The 26,901-nt window shown below is 31.7% G+C and overlaps 1 protein-coding gene across 8 annotated transcripts in view; it reads right to left on the minus strand.

Moving 5' to 3' along the window:
* Positions 1-26,901, minus strand: part of LOC105200443 (neprilysin-1) — a 524,884-nt gene that overhangs the window by 351,394 nt on the left and 146,589 nt on the right. For all 8 annotated transcript variants that reach the window (XR_005575917.1, XM_039455238.1, XM_039455241.1 and 5 more), the window contains one exon: positions 18,770-19,015. Coding sequence is in view for 7 of the 8 variants with exons in the window: in XM_039455238.1 (XP_039311172.1) it covers positions 18,770-19,015 (246 nt within the window). In the remaining variant the exon portion in view is untranslated. The remainder of the gene's footprint in view (positions 1-18,769; positions 19,016-26,901) is intronic.

Below are 26,901 nucleotides of genomic sequence, written 5' to 3' on the forward strand. Positions count from 1 at the left end.
TTGCTAATGAGATGTTGGACTCTGTCCGCGACGACCCAAATTTGCTCCAGAGGGTCATAACTGGTGACGAATCGTGGGTTTATGGTTATGACGTGGAAACCAAAGCTCAATCATCTCAATGGAAGCTGCCGCACGAACCAAGACCGAAAAAAGCGCGCCAAGTTCGGTCGAATGTGAAAGTTTTGCTGACAGTTTTCTTCGATTGCAGGGGCGTGGTGCATCATGAGTTCTTGCCACAGGGTAGAACGGTCAATAAGGAATATTACCTGCAAGTTATGCGCAATTTGCGCGAAGCAATCCGCCAGAAACGCCCGGATTTGTGGAAGAACAAAAATTGGCTTTTGCACCACGATAACGCCCCTGCTCACACATCGTTGCTTGTGCGCGACTTTTTGGCCAAAAACAACACACTAATGATGCCGCAGCCACCGTATTCCCCAGATCTGGCCCCCTGTGACTTTTTCTTGTTCCCTAAACTGAAGAGGCCCATGAAAGGACGACGTTACGCTACGCTTGACGAGATAAAGACGGCATCGAAGGAGGAGCTGAACAAGATAAAAAAAAATGATTTTTTGAAGTGCTTCGAAGATGAGAAAAACCGTTGGCACAAGTGTATAATATCTCATGGGGATTACTTTGAAGGGGACAAAATAGATATTCATGAATAAATAAATAATTTTTGAAAAAACACAAAATACGCGATACTTTTTGAACACACCTCGTATATGGGGCATTCTCCGTCAAAAAGGCCACCCCTGCTGCCCATTTCAATTTTTGAGATTTAATGTTCGAAAAGGGCTTAAAATTTTCGTTGAAATGTCTATTTTTCGATGCCGTTTGGCCTTTTGGAAAATTCAAAATGGCGGACCTAATATGACGGCTAGAATGAAAAAAGCCTTTGAAAAAATACATAATAACGTGAATAAATGTGCAAGATATGACGTAGCAGAGGTCTAATCCTTATGTGTAAGTGTGTGAGTGTGTGTGAGTGTGTGTAGTGGGGGGGAGGTGGGGGAGGGGGGATACGCGCGCTCATACGCGTGCGTGTATAAATGAATCACGTAAAAATCCTTGCTCAACATGGTCTGGCTATCAAGACATTTGCATACAAAATTTCAAATCATTTCATTATCCTTGTCCTGAAAAAGTACGTCACAAAAAACCTACGGTACAGAAAATATTGTTCTTTAAAAAACATTTTCTCCACAGAATAATAGTAAGATTACTTAAAATTACTTTGAAACTTATACTATACTTATATTCCTCTTTTTGAGATAGTTGATCTATATTAGTCACTTTAACTCTCATGTTTGAAATGCTTGATTTACGCGAATCCCTTAGCCTCTCACATTCGGGATGCTTGATTTACGTGAGTCCCCTTGCCTCTCACATTCGGAGTGCTTGATTTACGTGAGTCCCCTTGCCTCTCACATTCGGAGTGCTTGATTTACGTGAGTCCCCTTGCCTCTCACATTCGGGGTGCTTGATTTACGTGAGTCCCTTGCCTCTCACATTCGAGGTGCTTGATTTAAGTGAGTTCCCTTGCCTCTCATATTCGGGGTGCTTGATTTACGTGAGTCCCCTTGCCTCTCACATTCGAGGTGCTTGATTTAAGTGAGTCCCCTTGCCTCTCATATTCGGGGTGCTTGATTTACGTGAGTCCCCTTGCCTCTCACATTCGAGGTGCTTGATTTACGTGAGTCCCCTTGCCTCTCACATTTGGGGTGCTTGATTTACGTGAGTTTCCTTGCCTCTCACCTGTGTACGTGTGTGCGTGTATGTGTGTCTGTATATGTAGATAGATGTTTCATGAAATATTTTTTTATTTTTATCCTATATTTCTTACTTTTGTTCTCATAACTGCCATAGTATTCCATTTGTATCATTGGAATACCTTTTGATTAGTACTTTATTCTCGTCCACAACTATAAACCCATGATTTTTAAGAATTTGCGGTACAGGCAATGCAGTTTCAAATCTCTTCTCAAGTTTTCTTTTTACCTTCTCATGGTCAGTTTTTTTTAAATAAAAATCTTTATGTTCTTGAAATGTTTTTTAGCCCAATTAAATAGAACTTGAGATGTTAGTATTGCATCCTGTGGTTTAGCAACAAGACTTGCTTTATATGCCTCTCTTTTGAAAGTAGCACCAATGCCATCATAAGCACTTTTACCGTGAGCAGTCGCACTGTAATGCCATTCTGCTTGAATATTGAAATCATGTTTATGATGCACTAAGTTAGCAATCTGAAATTTATTTTTAAAATGCTGTTTCGTCCCATCCGTCATGTATAATACTCTTTTAAGATTTTTGACATTTTTTAAAATCTCTGGAATTAATAATGTTTGTACAGTGTAAACGGCAGCGGTATCGTGTTTCAAACTCTCTAATAAAAATACATTACTCTTGTGCTTCAATTCAGAATTTTCTTTATAATAGTAAATAACAGGAAACACAGTACACTGATCATTGTTGAAGTGAAATGCTTGTGAGGCATTTTGACAAACATATGAATAGTTTTCAGAAAAATCAAACATGACAATTACTTCATCTTCACAAAGATTCTCTTTTTTTTCTGAAATGAAAAGCATTTGTTGTTTGGCGATAAATGAATGAGATTTCAGAATTTGTAATTTGTTGCATAACTCGTTTATGAACTCATCAACTTTTAACTGTTGCGTTAATAGAGTTGATCGATCAGTTCCGGTCCATAAAGAACATTGAACATGGGAAATGCATGAATCGTCCAATAGTTTAGAAAGCTTTGTAGAAAGCTCGGTAGTACCTGGGCATTGATCACATTTATCAAGATAGCAATCAGGATTCGATTCCTTACATATAATTTCATTCAAACAATCTTTATAATTGGAAAGTGGCTTGTCTATATTTTCTGTTAGTTTCCGTACATCAATTGCATCAATCATTAACTTGACATTTTCATGGATTGTGCAAACACAAACGGAATGTGTTCCAGAAGCCCCAGGGAGTATGCAATTTCTAGATCTAAGTTTAGCAAATGTACTAAAGCTAACATCATATTTTAGGTTGGATTCTTTAAATAAGGCATGCAGTTCTTTTAAATTTAATAGTAAAAAACGTTTTTGCACTATTATCCGTTTATTATTATTTATTAAGGAAATGGCATTCTTCATTCCAGGCATTATCCTGCTGTTTATATCACTATTATAAAACTCAATTACTTTTTCAACAGTAGTTTGCGGTAAAACTTTCCCAACTCTTTTAGTAGTATCAGCTAATACGCCATGGTTGAATTTCAATTCCTTAGACTTTTTTGCTAAATATCGTGATGCACCAAATTTTTTTACTATTTTTCTCACACTCCAAGACGACGGAGCTACAGTGAGAATTCGCACCCTTAAAGGATCATTGTGTTTCAAGGTGGAAAATTTTTGTTTAAGACCATCAAGCATTTCTTCCAGTTCAATTTCTCTAGGTGATCGAATGTTATCTTCATTATAAGAAATCTCCGAGTTATCAATATCCATTGTTAATGAGCTTCCATCACATTCCATATTTGTGACACAATCATTAGATTCATCTAAAGACATATCAACATATTCAGTCCTACTTTTTTTCCTACATGCACAACAAATTTTAGAATTAGTCGGTATCTCAGGAAATTTGTCCCGAATGAATTTTGGTATCACTCGTAAATCTTTACCACAATGTCCTTTTTCACTAAGTTTCTTGAATGGATTCATACATCTATCTGTACGAGATTTAGCCGACATTTTTTATTTTGGATGTGGTACAGGTAAGAGATAATTGGAATAATTGTAGAAAAAGTAAAAGTCGATAAAGAAGAGACAAAAACGTGAGTTGAATATTCTATTTAACATAAAAAAACTTATTGATTGACTGAATTGCAAACTATAATTAATTAACTCGATAAATTCTGTGACTAATAAATGTATTGTGATGAGGTTCTCTAATCCAAAACAAGACGAGAAAATTTGAAAAATGAAAAAATATTGCTGTGCCTTTTATTCCATATGTGTAGTTTTTTATGTACGAGATATAAGCACTGCCACATCCATCTAGCGGCGATACCGCGTACTACTCGCAGGTGTACGACTTTAAAGATAGATCTTTTGGGTTCATGCAGTGAATATGTCGTCAATATATTCGATTGACTTGTTCGCTATCGACTGTCAATCTTATGTATTTTGATCAACAGATGCTGCTGCATTTTTACGTGATGTTTGCTAACACTATTTGCAATAAAAAAACTGCTTGGCGTTTGTTAACAGTCTGTCATCAATATGTTCGACATTTGCTTACTGTTAACCACTCTGTCATATATTTTACCAAGATTATTGCATATTAACAAAAGTGTGCTACCATAATTGACTATAACAAAGTATGTTTTCTGTTTGCGGTTTTTCTACTAACTAATCTGTTGCCAACATTTGCAATTGTAAAAAATGTTATGAGGGATAATATAAGTTTCAAAGTAATTTTAAGTAATCTTACTATTATTCTGTGGAGAAAATGTTTTTTAAAGAACAATATTTTCTGTACCGTAGGTTTTTTGTGACGTACTTTTTCAGGACAAGGATAATGAAATGATTCGAAATTTTGTATGCAAATGTCTTGATAGCCAGACCATGTTGAGCAAGGATTTTTACGTGATTCATTTATACACGCACGCGTATGAGCGCGCGTATCCCCCCTCCCCCCACCTCCCCCCCACACACACTCACACACACTCACACACTCTCACACACTTACACATAAGGATTAGACCTCTGCTACGTCATATCTTGCACATTTATTCACGTTATTATGTATTTTTTCAAAGGCTTTTTTCATTCTAGCCGTGATATTAGGTCCGCCATTTTGAATTTTCCAAAAGGCCAAACGGCATCGAAAAATAGACATTTCAACGAAAATTTTAAGCCCTTTTCGAACATTTTATCTCAAAAATTGAAATGGGCAGCAGGGATGGCCTTTTTGACGGAAAATGCCCCATATATATATATATATATATATATATATATATATATATATATATATATATATATATATAATATATATAACGATGCGGCATATTTTACAAAATATTGCATCGTTATTAATGGAAAAAACATTTTCTCCAAATTTTTTAAAAATTTCCAGGTTTTTTCCGGAATAAATCGCCGCTTTCTATTCATGGTAACTAAAAGAAAAAATCAAATAATTGAAATAAATGCCGTAAGAGCCAACACAAGATGTTCGTATGTTTGTTGATTTACATCTTCAGAGCCTTACTTATTTTATTTATTTTTGAAATGAGAAATTCGCGCAGACAGATACTCTAACAAAACTGGTCAACAAGTGTACACCTAAGGACTTTGATTCTGTCCATGGGAAAATTTTTCAAACTGAGAAGTCACCACTTTCTACATACTCGCAGTTCATGATTATTGAAATGACTAGAGCTTATTGGTCATTACGTTAATCATGAACTGTAAGTATGTAGAAAGATAGCGACTTCTCAGTTTGGAAAATTTTCCCGTGGACAGAATCAAAGTCCTTGGGTGTACAGTCAAGCAATGCAGTGAAAAAAAAAAAAAAAAAATGTAGAACTAAGAAATATATAACCCTGGAAATGTCATGAAAAGGATGAATTTTGTTTTCGCGAAACGTAGAAATTCAATGTCATTTGTTTTCATCAGCGTTTCATTCATGCTGAACTGCTGTGGTGTGTGAGTGGGGAGAACTGCCTATGGTTGACTCGATCTGAGAACTTTAATCTGGGCATTAATTATAACAAAAAAATATAAAGTTAATCACTTAATGATTTCACTTGAAAATTGACAATTTAAACTTCTCGAATTTTTTTAAAATTTAAACTTGCATCTTAAAGTCTCCAAAAATTTCTAGATATGTATCTTAATGACTCAAATATCAATGATTCTTTTCATAGTTTTTTTGTGAATTAGAATAGAAAAAAATACACTACTCAAAAAAAAGAACACTTTCCAGACACCAAAAATTAAACTATTTTCAAATAGCTGTAATTCGGTAAAAAATCATCGTAGATAAAAAAAGAGAAAAACATTTTAAAGCTTGAAATTTCAACTTTAACGTTGTATCAACATATTTTTAAAGTTTTTTTGGTAAAAGTCCACATTAGGGGAGCAGCCTCTGACGATCTTGACCTTGACATATGTTATCAATGGGAAGGTACTGAGTGACATACAAAAGGTTTCAAGTAATGCTCACTTTTTATTAAAATAATATTATTACAGAAAAAAAAACAGTTTTTTTTACTTATTTCAGAAAATATTTATTTTACAAAATATGCATTTTAAAAAAATGTGTCAAACAAAAAATGAAGCTAATAATAAGGTCATATAAAAAGAGTCATATACATATTTTAGCTAATTTTAATACTTTAATCGTTATTGTAAATAAACTGTTTTGCGTTGATAACACACAGAAAACGCGTGAGCAAGGGAGGGGCTTCCCGTATTTTTCCTAACCCAACCCTATTTTAGTTGTAATTTTGCCAAGGATATTTAATTGACGCTGCATTAGATATTAGATTTGAAATTATGGCCCACTCCTTCCCGCATTCACCCCGTCATTAGTGAACCGACTGAGACGGGCTAAGTTAGGTTAGAAAAAAATACAGGAAGGAGGTGCGGGGGAGGGGCGGAGTCCCTCTCTCGTCTAAGCATCTACTTTTTACGCAAAACTACTAAAAATAAAACAAAATTATTTTAAAACATTTTTTTTACTATAACAACTAAAGCATTAAAGTTAGGTAAAATATGTATATGACCTTTTTTATAGAGCTTATTACTTTGTTTTTTGTTTGATACATTTTTTCGTAAAATGAATATTTTCTGAAAAAAGTAAAAAAAAACTGTTTTTTCTGTAATATTATTTTAATAAAAAGTGAGCATTACTTGAAACCTTTTGTATGTCACTCAGTACCTTCCCATTGATAACATATGTTAAGGTCAAGGTCGTCAGAGGGTGCTTCCCTAATGTGAACTTTTACCATTTTTTTAACTTGCTTGTCTTATGCAGTAAAGAAGCACACCTTGCTTTGTTTGTTAAAATTTTATATCTTTGATACGTTGCAGCTCAACAAATTTTTTTCAAACAATTCAAGTGAAACTTTATAAACTACAATATTTTGGCTACAAAATGCATTTTTTAAAATTTATTTTTGACATAGCACGTAATATTGCAGTGATATCACAGCAATATCACTTTTACATTGCAATATTACAAATGAAATATTGCAGAAATATCACGAAATATTACTGTGATATCACAGTAATATCAAAATGTCCGCGAAAACGCATCACAGTAATATTACTGTGATATTTCACAGTATTTCTGTGATGTTTATGTGATATTTAAATAATATTGCAAGAAATTAAATAAATAAATTATTTTAATTTATTTTATTTTTATTGTTATTCTTAATATTATTTTCATATTGTTACATATAATATATATTAGACATAGAAAAAAATAATTATATTTATTAAAACAGAATACAATAATGTAAACGTAATAAATGTTTAATTTACAAAAAAAATCTCTTGTATCCTTTTTCATTTTCGTTAAAAAAGATTCAATTTGAATTATAATTTTAATTTATGTTCAAGATTAAATAACAATACAAAATATTATTTACATGTAAAAATATAAAATTTTATGTGAAACAGCGTTCCACATGTACCCCTTGAAAAAAAAGTTGATAAACTTGTTTCAATAAACTGATTACTGATCAGTAACTGATGATGTTTTATCAGTTAACTGACAAAATATAATCAGTTACTGATCAGTAATCAGTTTATTGAAACAAATTTATCAACTTTTTTTTCAAAGGACGTCACATTGAGAAAAAAATTAGAACGAGTATTCATTTCCAAATTACAACAAGCAACAATTTTCTTTAAAATCTCACTGAAGTGTGAGCTAGCGAGTCGGCCTGGTCGGCCGCAGTGGCGTCTAGATATAACACCTGTAGCTGCACTTGACTCGCGAGAAGGTCTCCAGCGGCGCGGTCACCTAGCGGTGGTGCCAGCACTCACTTGTTTGGAGTCTTATACACACGGCGGGACCACATAGCGGCTGTGCACGCGCTCGCTTGTTTCGTCGTATGTTGTGACGGTCGGTGATCGAGCCGCAACATTATATACATACATATAATTAATGAACATTGTAAAATACTTAATTAATGATGGAATATATATAATCATATTTTTTAATAGAGTTAAAAAAAAAAGTGAAATCTAAAGAAAAATTTGTTGGAAATTTAATATTTTAATTAACTTGAAAAACTTTTTACTGTGGTGTATAATAGTTTAATCAATATTAATGAATAAACTATTTCACAAAATAATGTACCGAGCAGTAAATATTAAACAACGTCAAAATGTATATTTTTTCACAAACTTTTAAACTTTGAAATATTTATTGCCAAGTGAATAATAAATGTGTATTAACAAAACTTTTGTAAACATTTTTTTTTTAATTCCTCATGATAAAAATTTTTAAACATTAAAATCGATTTTTGTGCTCCTGTAAAAATTATAAATGGCAATAAAACAAATACAAAGGTTTTTCTGTAGTTTTTTAATAAAATCATTATTGATCGAGTTGTAAAGCAATAATTAAATTGATAGATTACATAGAAGAGCGTACATTATAGTTTATATATACAGTTTAAGGGATAAACTAAGTAAATGTTTAAACTAATAATAAAGTAAACTAATTTTTTTTTCTTAATTTTCACTTTTATTCCACGAAAGGGCAAAGACATAATTATTTTATTTGTAAGTTGATTTCTTCTATAGGATACCGAAATTACCAAGAATATTAAGGATACTAAAAATATCGAAATTAATCAAAGAGATAGTGACGTTGCATTAATAAGACATAAAAACGTCATTTGACATTACCTTGTTCTTTGGAATTAAATATTGCAACATTATATTGCAATGATATCACTGGAATATTTTAATGTTATTATCACTGTGTAATATCACAGTAATATTTCTGTGATATTTCTGTGATATCAGTGGAATATTTCAATGTCATTATCACTGTATAATATCACAGCAATATTTCTGTGATATTTCACAGTAATATGTAATATTTCTGTGATATTGCAATAATTCTGTGATATTACAGAAGTATTACGTGCTATGTGGGTTACAATTCTTTTTGGCCGAGTTACGCAACTTTAAATTTAAACCTGCATTTTTACAAATGATATCCGTACTCCGTGAAAAATCATCGTAAACAAAAAATGAAAAAAGTATTTTGAAGCTCGAAGTTTTAGCTTTAACATGCTATCAATGGTTTTCAAAAATTTTCTCCATTTTTCAGTGCTGTGCCCCAAATAAGATATTCTGTTTTTTTCTTAAAATTACGTATATTTGACAGCCTGTAGCTCAATAAAAAATTTTTTTCTCAACAAATGCAATGCAAGTACCATAAAATATGACATTTTCTTTACAAAATGCTTTTTTTTAATTTTTCATGATTTTTTTTTTTAACAAGTTATAAGACTTCGAAGAAACACATAAAGTTGTGTAACTCTATAAAAAAAGAATCTAGAAAAATTTTAATAAAAGCATTCTGTAGTTGTTGCAAAATGTTGTAGTTTATGTAGCTCAGTTTGAATTTTTCAAAAAAATTCTTTTGTTGAGCTGCAAGGTGTCAAAAATACAAAATTTTAAGAAACAAACAAGATAAGTTTTTTTACTGCATAAGACAAGGAAGTTAAAAATATTTTAAAAATCTGTTGATTCAGCGTTAAAGTTTAAACTTCAAACTTCAAAATGCTGTTTTCATTTTTTATCTGCGATGATTTTTCGCCGAGCTACAGCCATTTGAAAATAACCTAATTATTGGTGTCTGGAAAGTGTTCCTTATTTTTTGTTGACAAATGTATAATAGCAAAAAACTTAAAAGAAAAAAAAATTGATGCTGCGGAGATTCGAACTGATCCGCCGCGAAAAGAAAAACAGGGAGTGTCCCAGTTGCGCACAGATCCGATTGGACAATTGGACACAACCATTCATAGCGGCCGATGCCTAGAGTATTTCCGTTGGTTGAGTGAGATTAGATTTCGTGATTGGTGGTGTTTGATCGGGTCTGTTCGCAACTGGGACACACCTAAATATTTCTAGCGTCTGTAGTACCGCTAAAGAAGAACGAATGTCAAGTTGGCGACAAAGCGTGGAGCGTTGACTAGCACGCGTTGGGGTCCCAGGTTCGATTCCCGTGGATGAAATTTTTTTTCATTTAAACTTTATATTTTTAAATTATAATTAATAATAAAATTGTAAGTAATATATAATTTGTAAACTGTTTTTAATTATTTAATATAAAAGTTATTTAAAAAAAACAAGAAATTTAAAGATCAAAATATTTAAGATAGACTCGGCAGTATTAAAATTGGAGAATAAAACGTAGGAAATACGAGTCAAACGCGGTAGTTGGTGCGTCAATAATAATAGTACATGTATTTCGCTATTAGTACATAAATATGAATAGAAATATCGGATGCGTTTTGACTTCCCTTGAAGTCATTTTCAACGATGAAATTCCATTAAAATGACCGTTGTGTGACGTGGTGATTGCGTTGAATAAAAGAAACACACATTTTAAGCCCGGCATACGCTGTCTCCGACTCGAGGGCGAGAAATTGACACGCCGTGTAGTCGCTTTTTTGTGTACAAGAATTTACGCTTTATGATCCAATGTTGACCACCAAGATGGACATATGAGCGATCATGCTATAATCTGTGGTGGACAGTGAACATAAATCCTCACAAGTTATAAAATAAAAAATTTAAACAACTCACCAGCACTGTCAATTCAAGCCATTTTTTAAGGTGTTGATGTTACATCGTAATAAATTAACACAAATTTAAAAAAATACGTTATTAAGTCAAAAATAATAAAATTAATAAATATAATAAATAGAATGGCACAGAAATAGTCAATGTTTCCTCGTCAACCGCGCAAACACAAATAAGCACAAAATAATAACCGATACATATCAGAGAGGTCACAACTTGTCTAAGATCGCCGAGTAGGCATAGTTGAGAAAGTCCGTGTCTCTTTGTAAATTCTCTCTGAAATTTAATATGTAGCATCTCTGAAGTGAGCCGTTTAAAAATATTCTTTTCAACATCAAGAACTTGAACATTGTCTCAATTAAAATCATGACCGTAATGCAATCTATGGCCAATAATAACAGAATTAGTTGTCGTGTTTCTACGAATATGTTAGCGGTGTTCTGAGATTCTGTGTTTAATTATCTGGTCCACATAGAAAGCATCGCAGTCATTGCACAATATTTTATACACGACGTTCTTTTTGGAGGTATCCCGGAGAGGATCCTTATGGACTTTGACAAAAGTACCGAGTTTGTTGAGACTGTAAAATGCCAATCCAGAGTCAATATTATTTGTGATGCCTGAATTTGTTAGACACTGAATCAATAAAAGGGATCGTAAACCAGTTTTTTATTTGTTCAGATTTAGAATTATTAGTGAAATTATCCTGTTGGGTATTTCGATATATAAACGCACCAACTACCGCGTTTGACTCGCATTTCCTACGTTTTATTTTCTAATTTTAATACTGCCGAGTCTATCTTAAATATTTTAATTTTGTTACACGCAAGGTAAAATAATGCGTAATAGTGAGTTCTTCTTTCTTTAATTTTATGTCGCGCACATTTGGTAGGCACTCCGTTGTGTTATTAAAAGATTGGATTAAGCACCGCAAAATTGTTTACCGTTGCCAATTGCGAATCAGATTTATTAATTGCTGTATACGACTTAACATTATACCGATACACTTATCTCGCATATGAAAACTGAACTTAGAGTGGCACCATCACTGCTCTTCGTCTAAATTTAATTATGTGAAAAGTTTATTCGTCAAAAAGATTTTGAAACTGGAATTAAATGACACAAAAATTACATTTCTCAAGAATTTGAATTTTTTGACTTGTCCGCTGCATCTCTCGCTCTGTTCCGATCAATATATGCAACTCGTTTTTTTCTAAACAAGAAAGGAATTTATACTTCTCTTTTGTTCATGAACAACATAGACTGGACAAAAAAATGAATTGGTTAATCAGCAAACAACAGAAAATCCACAACAATAACATCAATGGGATCAAATATTATTGGAGTAATAATAATAACTTTCCAATGTCCACATGATTCAAATTTGCTAAATAATGTCATCACAGCCTCTACAGCATCATCCGATTCCATTCCCTCTGACCTTCTCACTATTTCCCTTGATCCCTCCTCTTTCTGTAACAATATTCCTCCTCCCTCTCTTGTTACCATCAGAAAAAAATAGTTTTTGAATCTGTCATCTACAGTTATACCTATGAATATACAATGTTTGTTGCAACTTGGTGAGAATTTCTTCTTACCAATTAGTAACAAAAAAATTGTTATATTTAAATTTATAAAAAATATTGAACGGAATATCAAAAAATTTCCGGGTCCACTATAAATGGCAGTCAAAAATCATTCCATTCCTTTACTTAACAATCTTTTATCTTTTTCTCCTCATAGGAATCAATCACAACTTTTAAATTTAACAATCAAGTTAATTTCCGTAATAGAAAAGAAAAGGGTATTGTGGCTACTATAGACATTATGGCTACTTCCATTATCTTTGTTATCAGATGACGAATTGTTTATAGAAATATTTAATTAGTAACCCACCCCATTTTAATAGCACTAATATGCCAATACACAATAGATAACAATTGCTATAAGGCATTTTTACTTTTGAGCACTTCTAAACTTTCCCAAAGTATATTTTAATATTTAATTACACATACTTCTTCATTGTTTTTAAACTTGAGCGTATTATTACACGAATATACAATATACTGTGCAATAATTCGTTTGGGTAATTAAACAGATAGCTTGACTTACCGACGCCACAGTCTAGCATATATAGTATAACATTGGTAAATCAAGCTATCTGTTTAGTTATATGAACGAATTATTGCATAGCACTATGCACTCGAGTGTTTTTGTTATTTAACTTTTTATTTAACTGTACATATTTTGGCTGTACCGTTGATTGCGCCGCTTGTAAGCTCGCCATTGCTTATCCCGATAGTTTGCGCCAAATCTGTAGTACACGACATCCGTGTATAATGTCTAAGTTCAAATTATCATCAAAATATACGTTCACGCACCGCGTGTATTTCTATTGTAATTACATAGTCGAGAATATATGTACGCGCACCGCGTCTATTTCTATTGTAATTAAATCATCAAGACTATATGTTTAGCTCACATTATCTATTTCTATTGTAATATAAAGCGTTAGTTATAATAAATCAACTTTATTGATTTCTATAAGCAAATTGTCTAATTCTTTCGGACTCTGATCGTGGCCTAGACGCCCAACAAGCACCGTTTGTGCACGAAAGGTGGGGTTATTATATATGTACAATGAGGTGCATTAATCATATCTTTTTTCGTTGTAGATGAGCGTGTCATCCATGGATAGTCGTCGCACTTGGACCACTCACGAATGATGCGCTCTACACCTTGGGTGCTTTCCAACAAGAGTGCCACAGTGTGACACAGTGTCACACAAAGAGACACAGTGTAACACAGTTGTGTAGTCTAATTGGAACAGATAAGTTACCAAACACGGTCACTAGAGTGCGTAAAAGACTGACTTAGTAAAAAACACAGATTCAAATTAAATCAGAAATCTATCCGTAGAAAATCCAGACCCGTTAAAGAAGGAATTTTACATTATCCAACGTAGGAATAACTTCTTTACAATGCCGACAAAAGAATAAACATGCAAATTAATCCGATGAAATACGCATGAATAATGAATAATCAACGAATGCATTGTTTCTTAGGCTTACAATTCTTTAAATAAAAATAATGAATATTGATTACCATCTAAGAATTCTGGGTCTGGTACGTTATTTTCGAACACGAAACATTTTTAGTAAAAATATAAGTCCATTGTGCTAATTTAAAAATGTAGTATGTAAAGAAACGAAAAGTTCAAACTATAATTTTAATTTTGTATGTTAAGGCGACAAAACATAACTGAACATGACTAAAATGTACCAGTACCACACTTGAAAAAATAATTTATTTGCCCGATATGTTGGCACTATTGATGGCTGACACGGCCAAACTTAAGATTGAGCTGTGTTTTGCAGTGTCGCTCTGTGTCTCTCTGTGTCATAGTTCGAAAGCACCATTGTAGACACTGTGTTACACAGTGTCGCCTGTGTCTCTTGTTGTAAAGCACCCCTTATCTACATCGAAAAAAAACTTCATTAATACACATCATTGTACAACGCAATCAACATGCGGTCATATGGTCACAGCGGCGATTGTTCTCCATAACAGCGTCGGTTACACAAGGTTAGCACGATAGGACGGAACGCGAAGTACGAACGAGCGCTGAGGCGGGTCCTGTAATGTATCGTGGGTAAATCTGAGGCGGAAACTTTGCAAGTTTGAATTCTCGTCTTCTAAGATGACAGATCGCAAGAGATTGTCGGCTTCCGAGAACCTCGGAGGCGACAGAGAATTTCTACCAATTTCCGTTTGACGAGTAAATTCTAGGGATACGCTTGGATTCAGAAGATTGGCCGAGAACCTCAGTAACGCTTATTGTCATTAAAAAGTTAGAAGCTGTCGATATTTGAGAACCTCAGAGGCGGCAGAGAACCTCTATCGATGTTGCTTGTCGCTTTTAAGAGCAAATCTATCAAAACGTAGCGGAGATCAGGACGGTTGCATGCTCACGACGGAGGATGATCAATCGTGCTAATTGTTAGTTTTTTATATTTAACAATTTGCTCACGCGGATTGATTCGATTTTGTTTGGAAAAGTTTTGTTTATCTCTGATTAATTTTCTCACTTTACGCCCAGGCGGTACAAATTTGGGGTCGGGCGCAGGGGAGAAATTATTAATTAAAGCGCGCGTACACGCCGACTTGCTGTTCGTTCGGATTAGGATTGCTAACGGCCGTTAACTTTTTACTATTTTAGAAGTGTCTAAAAAGTTAGCGCATCGCACTTATTTACCGTTTTAAGCTTGACAAGGCTTCCGGCTGATGGATGCCGGATACGATGTAAGGTTTATTAGGAGTTACATCGTTACAAGACTTCAACCATACGTAGAAAATGTAATAGGTATATACCATTACGTAAAAAATATAATAGGTATATACCATTACAGATTTAAACCAGAAAAATCAACAGTCAATCAAATTTTCTTAATTAGAAATTATAAATACTTATAAAGACAATAAAAGAGTTTTTGGTCGTACTACCTATTTGTTGATTTTAAAACTGCATATGACACAGTCTCAAATAAAAATTTAGTCAGGGCTATGATAGAACTAAACATTCCCATAAAATTGGTTAATCTTTCAAAAGTGACCATAGAAAAGTCATATGCACAACGATTCAAAATAAAACATTGACATTTTTTTGCGACAGATAATCAGTCTAGTACAAGGCGACGACCGAACATGCCTATTCTTTAACACCCTGAAAAAAGTAATAAGACACGCTAATATTAAAGAAACAATAATTTAATAGGTCACCGTAACTATTAGTATACACCGATGATATAGATAAAACACATAATGCTGTGAAAGAAACTTACAAATATTGCAGAGGCATAAACCTTAAAATCAATAAAAGTAAGATAAAGTATATAATAGCTAATGCATCACACAGGTAGAAATGCTTCAAAACATATTGATATAGAAAATTTTATTTTTGAAACGATGCAAAAGTTCGTATGTCTAAGAATGTTCATTAACCGCAAAAATAACACTTTTGACAAAGTAACAAGGAAGTTCTTCCTTATTAACAAAGTTTACTATAGCTTGATTGAACATACTAATTGAAAATCGAGAACACTGACCCGGATATTTAAAATATTAAATGTAAAACAATAATTTAATTTATACTGATATATTTCTTTGAGACATGGACACTCTGCAAGAGTAATGAACAAAGACTTAACGCTTATGAAAGAAAAATATTGAAAAAGATTTACAGCGCAATTTGTAAACAGGGGACATATAGATGGAAATACAACTTCGAATTCTACAAAACATATGAACAACAGAATATTTCACATTAACACACAATAGTAGCATAATCTGGGCATGTGGCCCGCATGAAGGATACAGAACTTACGGAACAGGTTTTTAAAATGAAAATACTGGGAGGACGTCGTAGGGGCAGATTGAAATCAAAGCAAATGGCACTATAGGCAAGAAACCTAGGGAATTGTAGTGGCGCAGAACCGTGACGCATGGAAGAACAGATTTATACAAGCTAAATCCCGTAATGGGTTGTAGCGTTGATAATGAATTTAAAGTAACTTTTAAATAAATATTAAAGTAAATTTTCTCAAAGAAAATCAAGCACGATTTATGTATGTAAAACAGAATAAGAACTGCAAATTTTATTCGGTTTCTGCAGCCAATCTGTTGACATAAAATAAGCAAGTATTTTTTGCAACAGTTTATCAACATTACAAACTGTGTGAAATTTGTTGTTCTTTTATCAAAAATTGGTAGCATACTTTGTTTAAAATTTGTTCCTGCAAGTTTTCTTATTTAGGAAGCTTAGTTTCTACCATTACGACTTAAATTATATTATATCAAAAGAAATATAACAGAACAAAGCATACTGTATGCTTCAATATTATGCTGTATACCTTGCCATTATTATGTTATAATGTAGAACGAGTTTATTTTACTTATCTGTTTTTATAAATATTTACAAAAAGAATAGGTTGTACTTGGCTGTTATTGAAATTCTTCTAATATAATAGCTATGCTTAATAAAAAAAGCAACTCAGCGTTCAGTGATTTTTTAATATGATTGATTTTTGCTTTTAGCTCTTTGTTGGATTAAATTAAAAAATAAAAATTAATGAATAAAAAATTACATTCACTAAATTGCTTTTTCTGCTGAACGCAATCAATTTGCAACACACAGTTTGTATATTCTTAGCAGGTTTAGCTGAGTATTTACATATATAAATGGGCTTTAATTAGATATCTCTTCAAATTTGTGTACCTAACCAAAGGACTCCGCTAGTTTCTTATGGGTCATGCTGAGTATGGAAATCATTTTGGAACAATTGTTTTAAATACTGCTGTGTCCAAAAAGTAAGACCAGTTTTCAATTTAAATCGAGCAGGTGAACTGCACATGATAAATATGTTTTTTTTTCTAAGTTGGTAGCATTGTGACAGACATCTGTGACAAATTTTATGTCAAAACATTTATTAGTTTTTACTTTACAATTGGTTTTGTACAACGGCAAAAGTGCATTCGGCGATTTTTACAATGTCTAATTATATTGAGCAAAGAAGTTGCATTAAATTTTGTTTGTGGAATGAAATTTTGGGTGCAGAAATGTTCAGGATGTTGCAAAAAGCCTTTGGGGACTATGTTTTGTCGGAAAGAAATGTTTACAAGTGGTATAAACAGTTCAAAGAAGGTCATAAAAGTGTTGAAGACGAAGAGCGTTCCGGCCGACCATCAACCTCTATCGATGAACAACACGTCAAGAAAATCGAAGAACTTGTGCTTGCTAATCGTCGAATGATTGTTATAAACCTTGCTGATGCTGTTGGTATTTTGAAAGGATCTGCCAATACCATTTTAAAAGATATTTTGGGCCTGAAACGTGTAAAATCTCGACTAGTGCCAAAACGTCTCAATTTCTTCGAAAAAGAGTGTCGGTATAAAATCTGTGAAGAGATGCTTTTTGACTATCAATCGGTCATGGAACAAATTATTACTGGAAATGAGACTTGGATCTATGTTTACGACTCGGAAACAAAATTTAATGCAACTTTTTTGCTTAATATAATTAGACATTGTAAAAATCGCCGGATGCACTTTTAGCATCGTACAAAACCAAGCGTAAAGCAAAAACTAATAAATGTTTTGACATGAAATTTATCACAGATGTTTGTCACAATGCTGTCAACTTAGAAAAAAAATATTTATGATGTGCGGTTTATCCGCGCGATTTTAATTGAAAACTGGTCTTACTTTTTGGACACAGTAGTATATAGTTTCCCGAGTAGCACAAAATATTGGTGCAATATTCAAAAATAATGTAAACCTAATATTATATATTGAATGTGAATTAATTTCAATATTGATCCAATATTAAAAAATGATCTACTCTTATTTTGCCAATATTGAAGTTGCAATATTGGGTCAATATTGTTGCACATTGGTTTCATTTACAACCAATATTCGCAGTAGATTGAAAAACCTTGGCCAATGCACTTCCAATTTAAGCGCAATATCATACAATTATTGAACGTAACATTAGTAGCACATTAACATTCCTTTTATAACCAATATTCATATTAGATTGGGAAATATTTGCCAATGCACTTCCAACATAACCAATGTTTCGCTAATATAAATTAATGTAAAGCCAACGAACTGTGCTACTAGAGTCATTAAAGCTATTTATTGACCTTCATTAAATGACAGCGGGCAAAGAATTGATTTTCGGAGATTGTGGTTATAAAAACATTTGTTCAGGATCCTGAAAGTTACAACATATTGAAATTTCAGACAATTTTGCCAAAACCTAATTTCCATAAGGAACTAATGAATCTATTCTAAATTTCAATGAATTTATATAACGAAAAAGGAGAAAGACTACAATCATTTTAAATATTCTATGTATTATTTATACTTACCGATATCCATACATGACTTGTAGAACTTCTTCGCTTTGAGAGTGGCATTATTGTCGTATGCATTTGGTGGGTCTTCGAGAACGCGTTTCAAGATCACCTGCAGCTGATCAGCTAATATCTCAAAGGTACTGATGGCACTTCGGTCTTCTGGTATCACATGCAATCGATTCCACGTGCCGCAAGCGTATTGAAAGAAGTCAACGCAGGGTGCTGCCGTACGATCCATTGCTGCTAATAAACTTGCTGCTGTAATAGTGAATTTTTTTATTATTTATCGATCTCAACAATTATGCAATGCTTATTCATCAAAATTATTTGTCCTCTCCCCCCCCCCGCCCCAACAGTATCACAAATAAATTACAATTAAAATGATTACACTCAGAAAAAATGGAATAATTGTACAACTTGGCAACTTGACATCTCTGAAATTTAAATACTTGTACTATTATTTTATTTTGAAGTAATAAAGATTAAAATAGTATTAACAAGTAGATAGCAAGAACTGGGAAATTAGTCATTGCTCATTGGAAAGAGGTGATAAAGTGTACTGAAAATATAAAAGGATTAGCGTGAATGAGCTTTAGTTTCTGAGAAAATTGCAATTAAAGTTTGGCATCAGAACAGCTGTACGTCAGGTACAAAAACCTTGAGTCAATAATGAAGAAGTTTAAAATATAATGAAAAACGTATAACAACTAAAGTTGTGGAGACACAAACGCCGTCGCGGACGGAAAAGTATAATGCAAAAGCCTAACTTTCTCAGCAGCAAAGCTTTCTTGGTTCTTGATTCAAGATTTTATTATTGAGATTTTAAATATAATCACGTCAATAAGAATTTTCCACTTGTATGTTCGTATTGCACTCTCAAATATAATGGAATATCCTTATTAAGGCAGCCATAGTTAAAATCTCAATAGTACTTAATGTACAGCTACTGTAATGCTAAATTTTAATTGTAACTGTTGCGTCCGGGAGTATGTGGTTCCAAACATAACATTAGTTATTTTATATTATTTAGTTTATATTTACGGGCTGCTGTCACTAGTCTGAGACTTGTGTCTGGGACAAAATATTATTATTTTATTTATTTTTATGACGTTTTATTATATTGGTGTACAACTTAATTTGGTCCGTCTTTTTGCATGAAAAACGCATTTATTTGAATGATAAAATGAATTAATACTTTTTTTCAAAGTATTGTCCACAGCTAGCCACTACTTTTTCCTATCTTTCTGGCAATTTATAGATTCCGTCGCGGAAAAAACGTTTATCTTTTAAAGCCAAAAATGAATCAAGCCAATTTTTGATACCCTGTTCTAAAGTGAAACGTATTCCAGTCGAAACGTTCTGCATCAATCAAAACAAATGGTAGTCAGAAGGGGCAAGGTCTGGGCTATAAGGTGGGTGAGCCAGAACTTCCCATCGGCTATTTTCCAAACAGTTTTTAACCGGAACAGCAACATGAAGCCAAGCGTTGTCATGATGAAAGATTATGGACTCACGTTTGGTCGCATATTCTGAACGTTTTTTGGCTATAATTTGCTTTAAACAGATCAATTGTTGCCTGTAGAAGTCTTCCGTGATGGTTTAACCAGGTTTTAGCAGCTCATAAAGGATCACACCTTTCTGATCCTACCAAATACAAAGCATTACCTTGGCACCATGAATATTTGGCTTCGGCCTTGATGTTCCCGGTTGGCCGGGCTTTACATACAATTTTTTGGGTTTTGGATTGTCGTAATGAATCCATTTTGTGTCCCCGATAATGATTCGATGCAGAAAAGCCTTTTTTTTGTACCGTTCAAGCAACGTTTTGGACATGCAAAATCGTCGTCCGATATCTCTCAGTTTTAATTCGTATGGAACCCATTTTCCTTGCTTTTAGATGTATCCAAAATTGAATGTATCCGTTTTGAAATAGCTTGTTGAGTAATTTCCAGTGTTTTTGCGAGCTTTTCTTGCGTTTGATACAAATCTTGATCGAGTAATGTTTTTAATTTTTTATCTTCAAATTTTTTCGGTTGACCCAAATGCTCTTTGTCTACAACACTAAAATCATCACTTTTAAATTGTCGAAATCATTCTTTGCAAGATTTATCCGATGGTACAGATTCACCGTACACTTCCACAAGCATTCGCTGCGCTTCAGCTGCACTTTACTTTCAATTAAAAGAGAAAATCAAAACTTTCCGCAAATGGTGCTTATTTGGAACGAAACTCGACATTTTCAACGCAGTAAAAATTAAACTTGTTGTGCAAAACTCAAAGGCTTGTAAACAATATTTGGTTGACAGATGTTGACACTTTACGATACAACAAAAATCAGCTGTTGCCGTCAACCATTTATAGCACCTAAGGCCATCTTTTGAAAACGGACCGAACTAAGTTGTACACTCAACAGGTTAATGTTACCAGTGGTTATTTAAAAGTTTTTAGAAGATATAATAGGATTTTTATTTATTAGTTGTAAGAGAATTACCATTTTAATTGGCAAGCGTAACTAAGAGCGGTAGTGTTGAATAGGATTGAAATAATTGTAGAGACATGGCTGTATATACGAAAATAACTTTGTGAATGTATTTAAACGAGAATGAATGTAAAATAAATGACTGTTAAAATATAATTTACTATAAGTGAATATAATTGTATAAGTAAATATAATTGTATGGTTATAATAAATAAATGTGTAACAAAACGCCTCTCCACCTCGCGTGCACCTCTACTTTACTCCGAATCTCCAAGCACCGCGACATAGTGAACGTGCGCGCACTGAGCTAACCTCTCGTCGCACTATATACAGTAGCGCAACTCTTTGTCGGCACCTTTGATGTTAGCGTGTACGAAATTGAATTGCACATGCGCGAGCTAAGTAAGTAACCAATCATAGATCTGCTTTTTGTTACTGCAATAAAATGTTCAATCTCGCTTTCACCAAACTTCAAACATATATCTATTTCATTTTACGTACAACGGCTGTTATTTTGTCTCCCTTTTATCATTTCTCTCTCTTTTTCAAACGTTTTATTTATATGTTGGTCGTTATATTTAAGATATAAATTAAATAAAAATGATATAAATAAGTACCTAATCACGCAATACGAGGTGTGTTCAAAAAATACCGGGAATTTTCGTTTTTTGAAAAAAATATTTATTTATTCGTCTACATTAATGTTGTCGCCTTCAAAATAGTCACCATTAGATATTATGCACTTATGCCAGCGCTTCTTCCAATCCCCGAAACACTTCTCAAACTCGATCTTTGGGATAGCCTTTAGCTCTTTCAGCGATGCGCTTTTTCGTCTCCACTGGGACGATTGAGCCTTAGTTTCGACGTCATATCCGTAAACCCATGTTTCGTCACCTGTTATAACACGTTTCAGTAATTGTGCATCGTCGTTGACTTCATTTAATGACTCCTGAGCAACTTCCATTCGCCGCTGTTTTTGTTCAAAATTCAACAACTCATGAGCCAATTGATATGCCAACATCATCAGCGACTTCTCTGATTGTGATTCGGCGATTGTTCATAACCATTTCTTTCACTTTTTCGACGTTTTCATCGGTTCTTGATGTGCTGGGGCGTCCTTGGCGTTCGTCATCTTCAACATCTTCACGGCCATCTTGGAAACGATTATACCACTCGTAAACTCTTGTTTTACTCATAGCAGACTCACCATAGGCCTTTGTTAACATTTCACACACTTTGTTACACTTTATGTTATTTTTTACGCAAAATTTGATACAAATTCTTTGATCCATTTTTTTTCAGAAACGAAAATCGCCGAGCTCATAAAAACACGTGTAACCTTAGCGGCTGCCACAGACAAAGTAAACAATGAATACAGCTCAACATTTCAGCATACTTCAGGGGCATGTATACCAACATAAACAAAAAAAAAATTTGACTGTCGGACTCTCCAAACCCGCGAAATTTTAAAATTCCCGTTACTTTTTGAACACACCTCGTATACTGTACAGACAATAAAAAAAAAGTAAACAAAGAAGGTATACATAAAAAAGTATACATGAAGAAGGAAAAATATATTTATATAAAATTGTATAAATATTAATAAAAAAGAAAGTATATACATATGCGTGTATACATATATATATATATATATATATATATATATATATATATATATATATATATATATATATATATATGTATACACGCATATGTATATACTTTCTTTTTTATTAATATTTATACTATATACTCGTATATATATATACGAGTATATAGTTTCTGTAAAAAAATATGCTTAAAATTTAAGCAAAACGTTGAGTGTACATAAAGAAAAAATAGTATATAAAATATAAAAGAAAATAACATTGATATAATATATTAGACATCTAAAATCGATTAGAGTCTAAAGCCGATATTTAGTTATGATTATTTAGATATGATTTATTATTCATTTTATTGTATTGTAAGCAGTTTTCAGAATATTAGGATTTCATTTTACACTATGTTTTCCTACCGGCGATAATCATACATTATGAACAACTTATTAAGTTTATTTTATTATTTTTTAAACCGAAATTAAAATTTACTTACTTCGATTAATAATATAATCCCACAGAACACATGAATGTAAGAAGGACACAAATTAGACGTCCAATATGAATCTTGAGGACGTCCGATGTACATCCGATGGATGTACTATGGATATTCCATGTTCCATCCTACATGGACATCTAAAGGACGTACTTAAAATGTCCACACCGTACATAACACGGGCACAATTAGGACATAATTAAAAAATAATTAAAAAAGTTTTAATTTTTTATTTAAGTACTTTAAATATTAAAGATAATTTATGTAAAGTTTCATTGCGACTCATATATTCCCTATAGGAAAAAATATTGTGAAAAATATCACAATTGGTTTACAAAGTCACAGGTAAATTGTGCGGGCATTTGCATGTCACTATGACATCACTATGATATTATTATATTATGACTAATTGCTTGTCACACAACAACATCTATGCAATATCACAGTGACATTTTTTGTTATGGGGAATCAGTTCTGTAAATAAACAAGATTTATTTACAGGATAACCTGGCAGACAACAAAATTTTTTATAAAAATCACTTTGAATACTTAAAGTACTTATACAAAGAATGAGATTCTTCCAATGTTGTAAAAAATAATTATATTTTTAATAACAAATAAAGTAAATATAATTATAAAAATGTGTTATTAAATAAAAATATAATCATATTTATACAACTTTTATATATACATAGTTTATTTAAAGTGTAAATATTTAAATATATTTTCAAATTTAATGTACTTTATAGAAACTTCAATTAGCACACAATATTTTTTAAACGTTTTTTTAAATATTTATTATTCATTGTGTAATTTATTATAACAACAATATTTATTAAATATTTATTAAATATTTAATAAATATTGTTTTACTTAACATTAATTAAATATTTAAATAATGATTTAGAGAAAATGTTATAATAATTTAATATTTATTTAATGTTTATTTAACATTTATATTTCATTAAATACTCATTTAAAATAATGATTTGGGAAAATGCTTATTTAATGTTTATTTAACGTTTATTTAATGTTTATTTAATATTTATGTTACATTAATAATTTATTTACAATAATGCTTTTAATAAACCATTAATTTAACATTTTTTCAACATTAATTTAATACATATTTTACATAATTTTTTTATTTAAAACAATTTCAAAAATATTAATTTAGCATTTATTCAACATTAATTTAACATTTATTTTACATTAATTTTTTATTTGAAACAATAATTTCAAATATATTGATTTAACATTTATTTAACATTAATTTAATATTTATTATATGTTAATTTTTTATTTGAAACAACAATTTCAAAAACATTAATTTAACGCTTATTGAACATTAAGAGGATAACCTTTTAGAGGGTCAAAAAAAACTTATTTTTATAAATTCTTTTTACGGAAATTATATAAGTTATTGATTTGAAATTTTGCACACATATTTACCTATATTTTATTGTTAATTAGTAATTTTTCCAAATTAATAAAAATTGTAATAATTATAATATTGTTTTTGCGACGTGTCCGAGTGCACATCGTCTCATGGTGACCATAAAATCTCAACACTAAGTTATCTGAAACAAAAAATCCCAAAAGATTCTTAATCTCCAGATGTTTGGTTATCGTCGGGACTAGAATTATTAAAATCGAACTATTTTTAAAATAATTATTATGTATGTAAAAATAAATTTAAAGAATTACTTAAAATTTTGAAAGTTCAATATAAAAAAAAAATAAACCTAGTAATATAATTTAATTTCACTAGTTCCAACGATAGAAAAAAGTGTTTTGAATATATAAGTAAAAGGCGATTTCGATTGGTTCATTAGTTTGTCTGAAATCGTGGTAATCAGTTTGAAAAACATAGATTCAAGAAAAATGCATTTAAAATTTAGAGTACAATTTACTAATATATTTTTAGTACTTATTAATTAGTAGAATTACTGATTAAAATAATACTTACGTAAGTAGTAAAAATATACGAGTAAATTGTATTCAAAACTTTAAACGCATTTTTCTCGAAACTACATTTTTCAAACTAGTGACCATGATTTCAGACAAACTAATGAACCAATTGAATTCGTCTTGTACTTATATATTCAAAACACTTCTCTTTATCGTTGGAACTAGCGAAATTAAATTATATCACTGGGTTCATTCTTTTATATTAAACTTTCAAAATTTTAAATAATTTTTTTAAATTTATTTTTACATACACAATAATTATTTTTAAAATAGTTCAATTTTAATAATTCTGGTTCCAATGATAACCAAACATCTGTAGATTAAAAATCTTTTTTCTATTTGTTGTCTAAGATAACTGTGTCAAGATTTTATGGTCACCATAAGACGATGCGCGCTCGGGCACGTCGCGCAAACAATACTATAATTATTTATACTATAACAATTTTCATTATTTTTACTTGGAAAAATTCCTGATTAACAATAAAATATAGATAAATATATGTGCAAAATTTCAAATTAATTGCTCATATAGTTTTTGTAAAACAATTTATAAAAAAAGGCTTTTTTCAAACCCAAAGAATCCTATCCCCTTAAGTTATTTATGTTTTAGGAAAGTGGAGAAATTATTCTACAAATTAGTCTTCTGTAATTTTTGGGTAGAAGCATTGCTAATCAGACACTTTAAAGTAAAGAGTATTTATTATATTGAAAAATAATGAAATAAAATAAAAAAGAAATACTACATGTAAAACTTTTTCCGCTTCAAAAAAAATTTTATAACTTCCGTAATTTTTCAAATTTTTTGATAAAAATTTACGGATTCTTAAAAGTATGCACTTTCATAAAATGTAATTTTTTAAAAATCGGTTTTTTTGACCCTCCAAAGAGTCTTGCCCTCTTAATTTAATATTTATTTAATATTTATTTTAATTTTTTTAAACGTTTATTTAACATTGTTTTAGTATTTATTTTTCATGAATTATTTAATTGGAAAAATGATTTTAGTAAATATTTTTTAAATATTTGTTTAATATTTATTTAATGTTTATTTAATTTTTTTACTTCTTTTTCATCTCTATAAAATTATGTTTGTTTATTATTTATTTAACATCTAAGCTATTCATTTTTCAATAACACCTTAGATAACCAAGCTAGATTCAACACATCGTGCAAATTAATACATTGCATGTATTGTTGTGAATTTGCAGGCAATTTGCTGGCTACAGATTTTAACGTAAAACTGAGTCAGCAACAGGAGAGCAAAAACACAACGTCAGTTAATGAAATATTAAGAGCAAACGTTTATTAATAATAACATATCATGCTGACAGTAAACTATTGGCTCGTCATGAGCTTGCATTTGTATATCTCATAATGACAGCAATATGTCAACAAAATGATGGCACATATGATATCAAAAGTTTAATACAAGAAGCAGAATATTTGATGAATATTGATAAAGATTCTAAATTGCAGCTTATTATCGACAATTTGGTGACATGACAATATTTGGTCCTGCCGTGTGTAAGACCCCACACAAACAAGTGAGTGCTGGAGCCACCGCTAGGCGGCCACGCCGCGGGGTATTTCTCGTGGGTCA

Source organism: Solenopsis invicta, chromosome 11 (genome assembly GCF_016802725.1).
Source record: "Solenopsis invicta isolate M01_SB chromosome 11, UNIL_Sinv_3.0, whole genome shotgun sequence".
In the NCBI taxonomy this organism is placed as follows: Eukaryota; Metazoa; Arthropoda; class Insecta; order Hymenoptera; family Formicidae; genus Solenopsis; species Solenopsis invicta.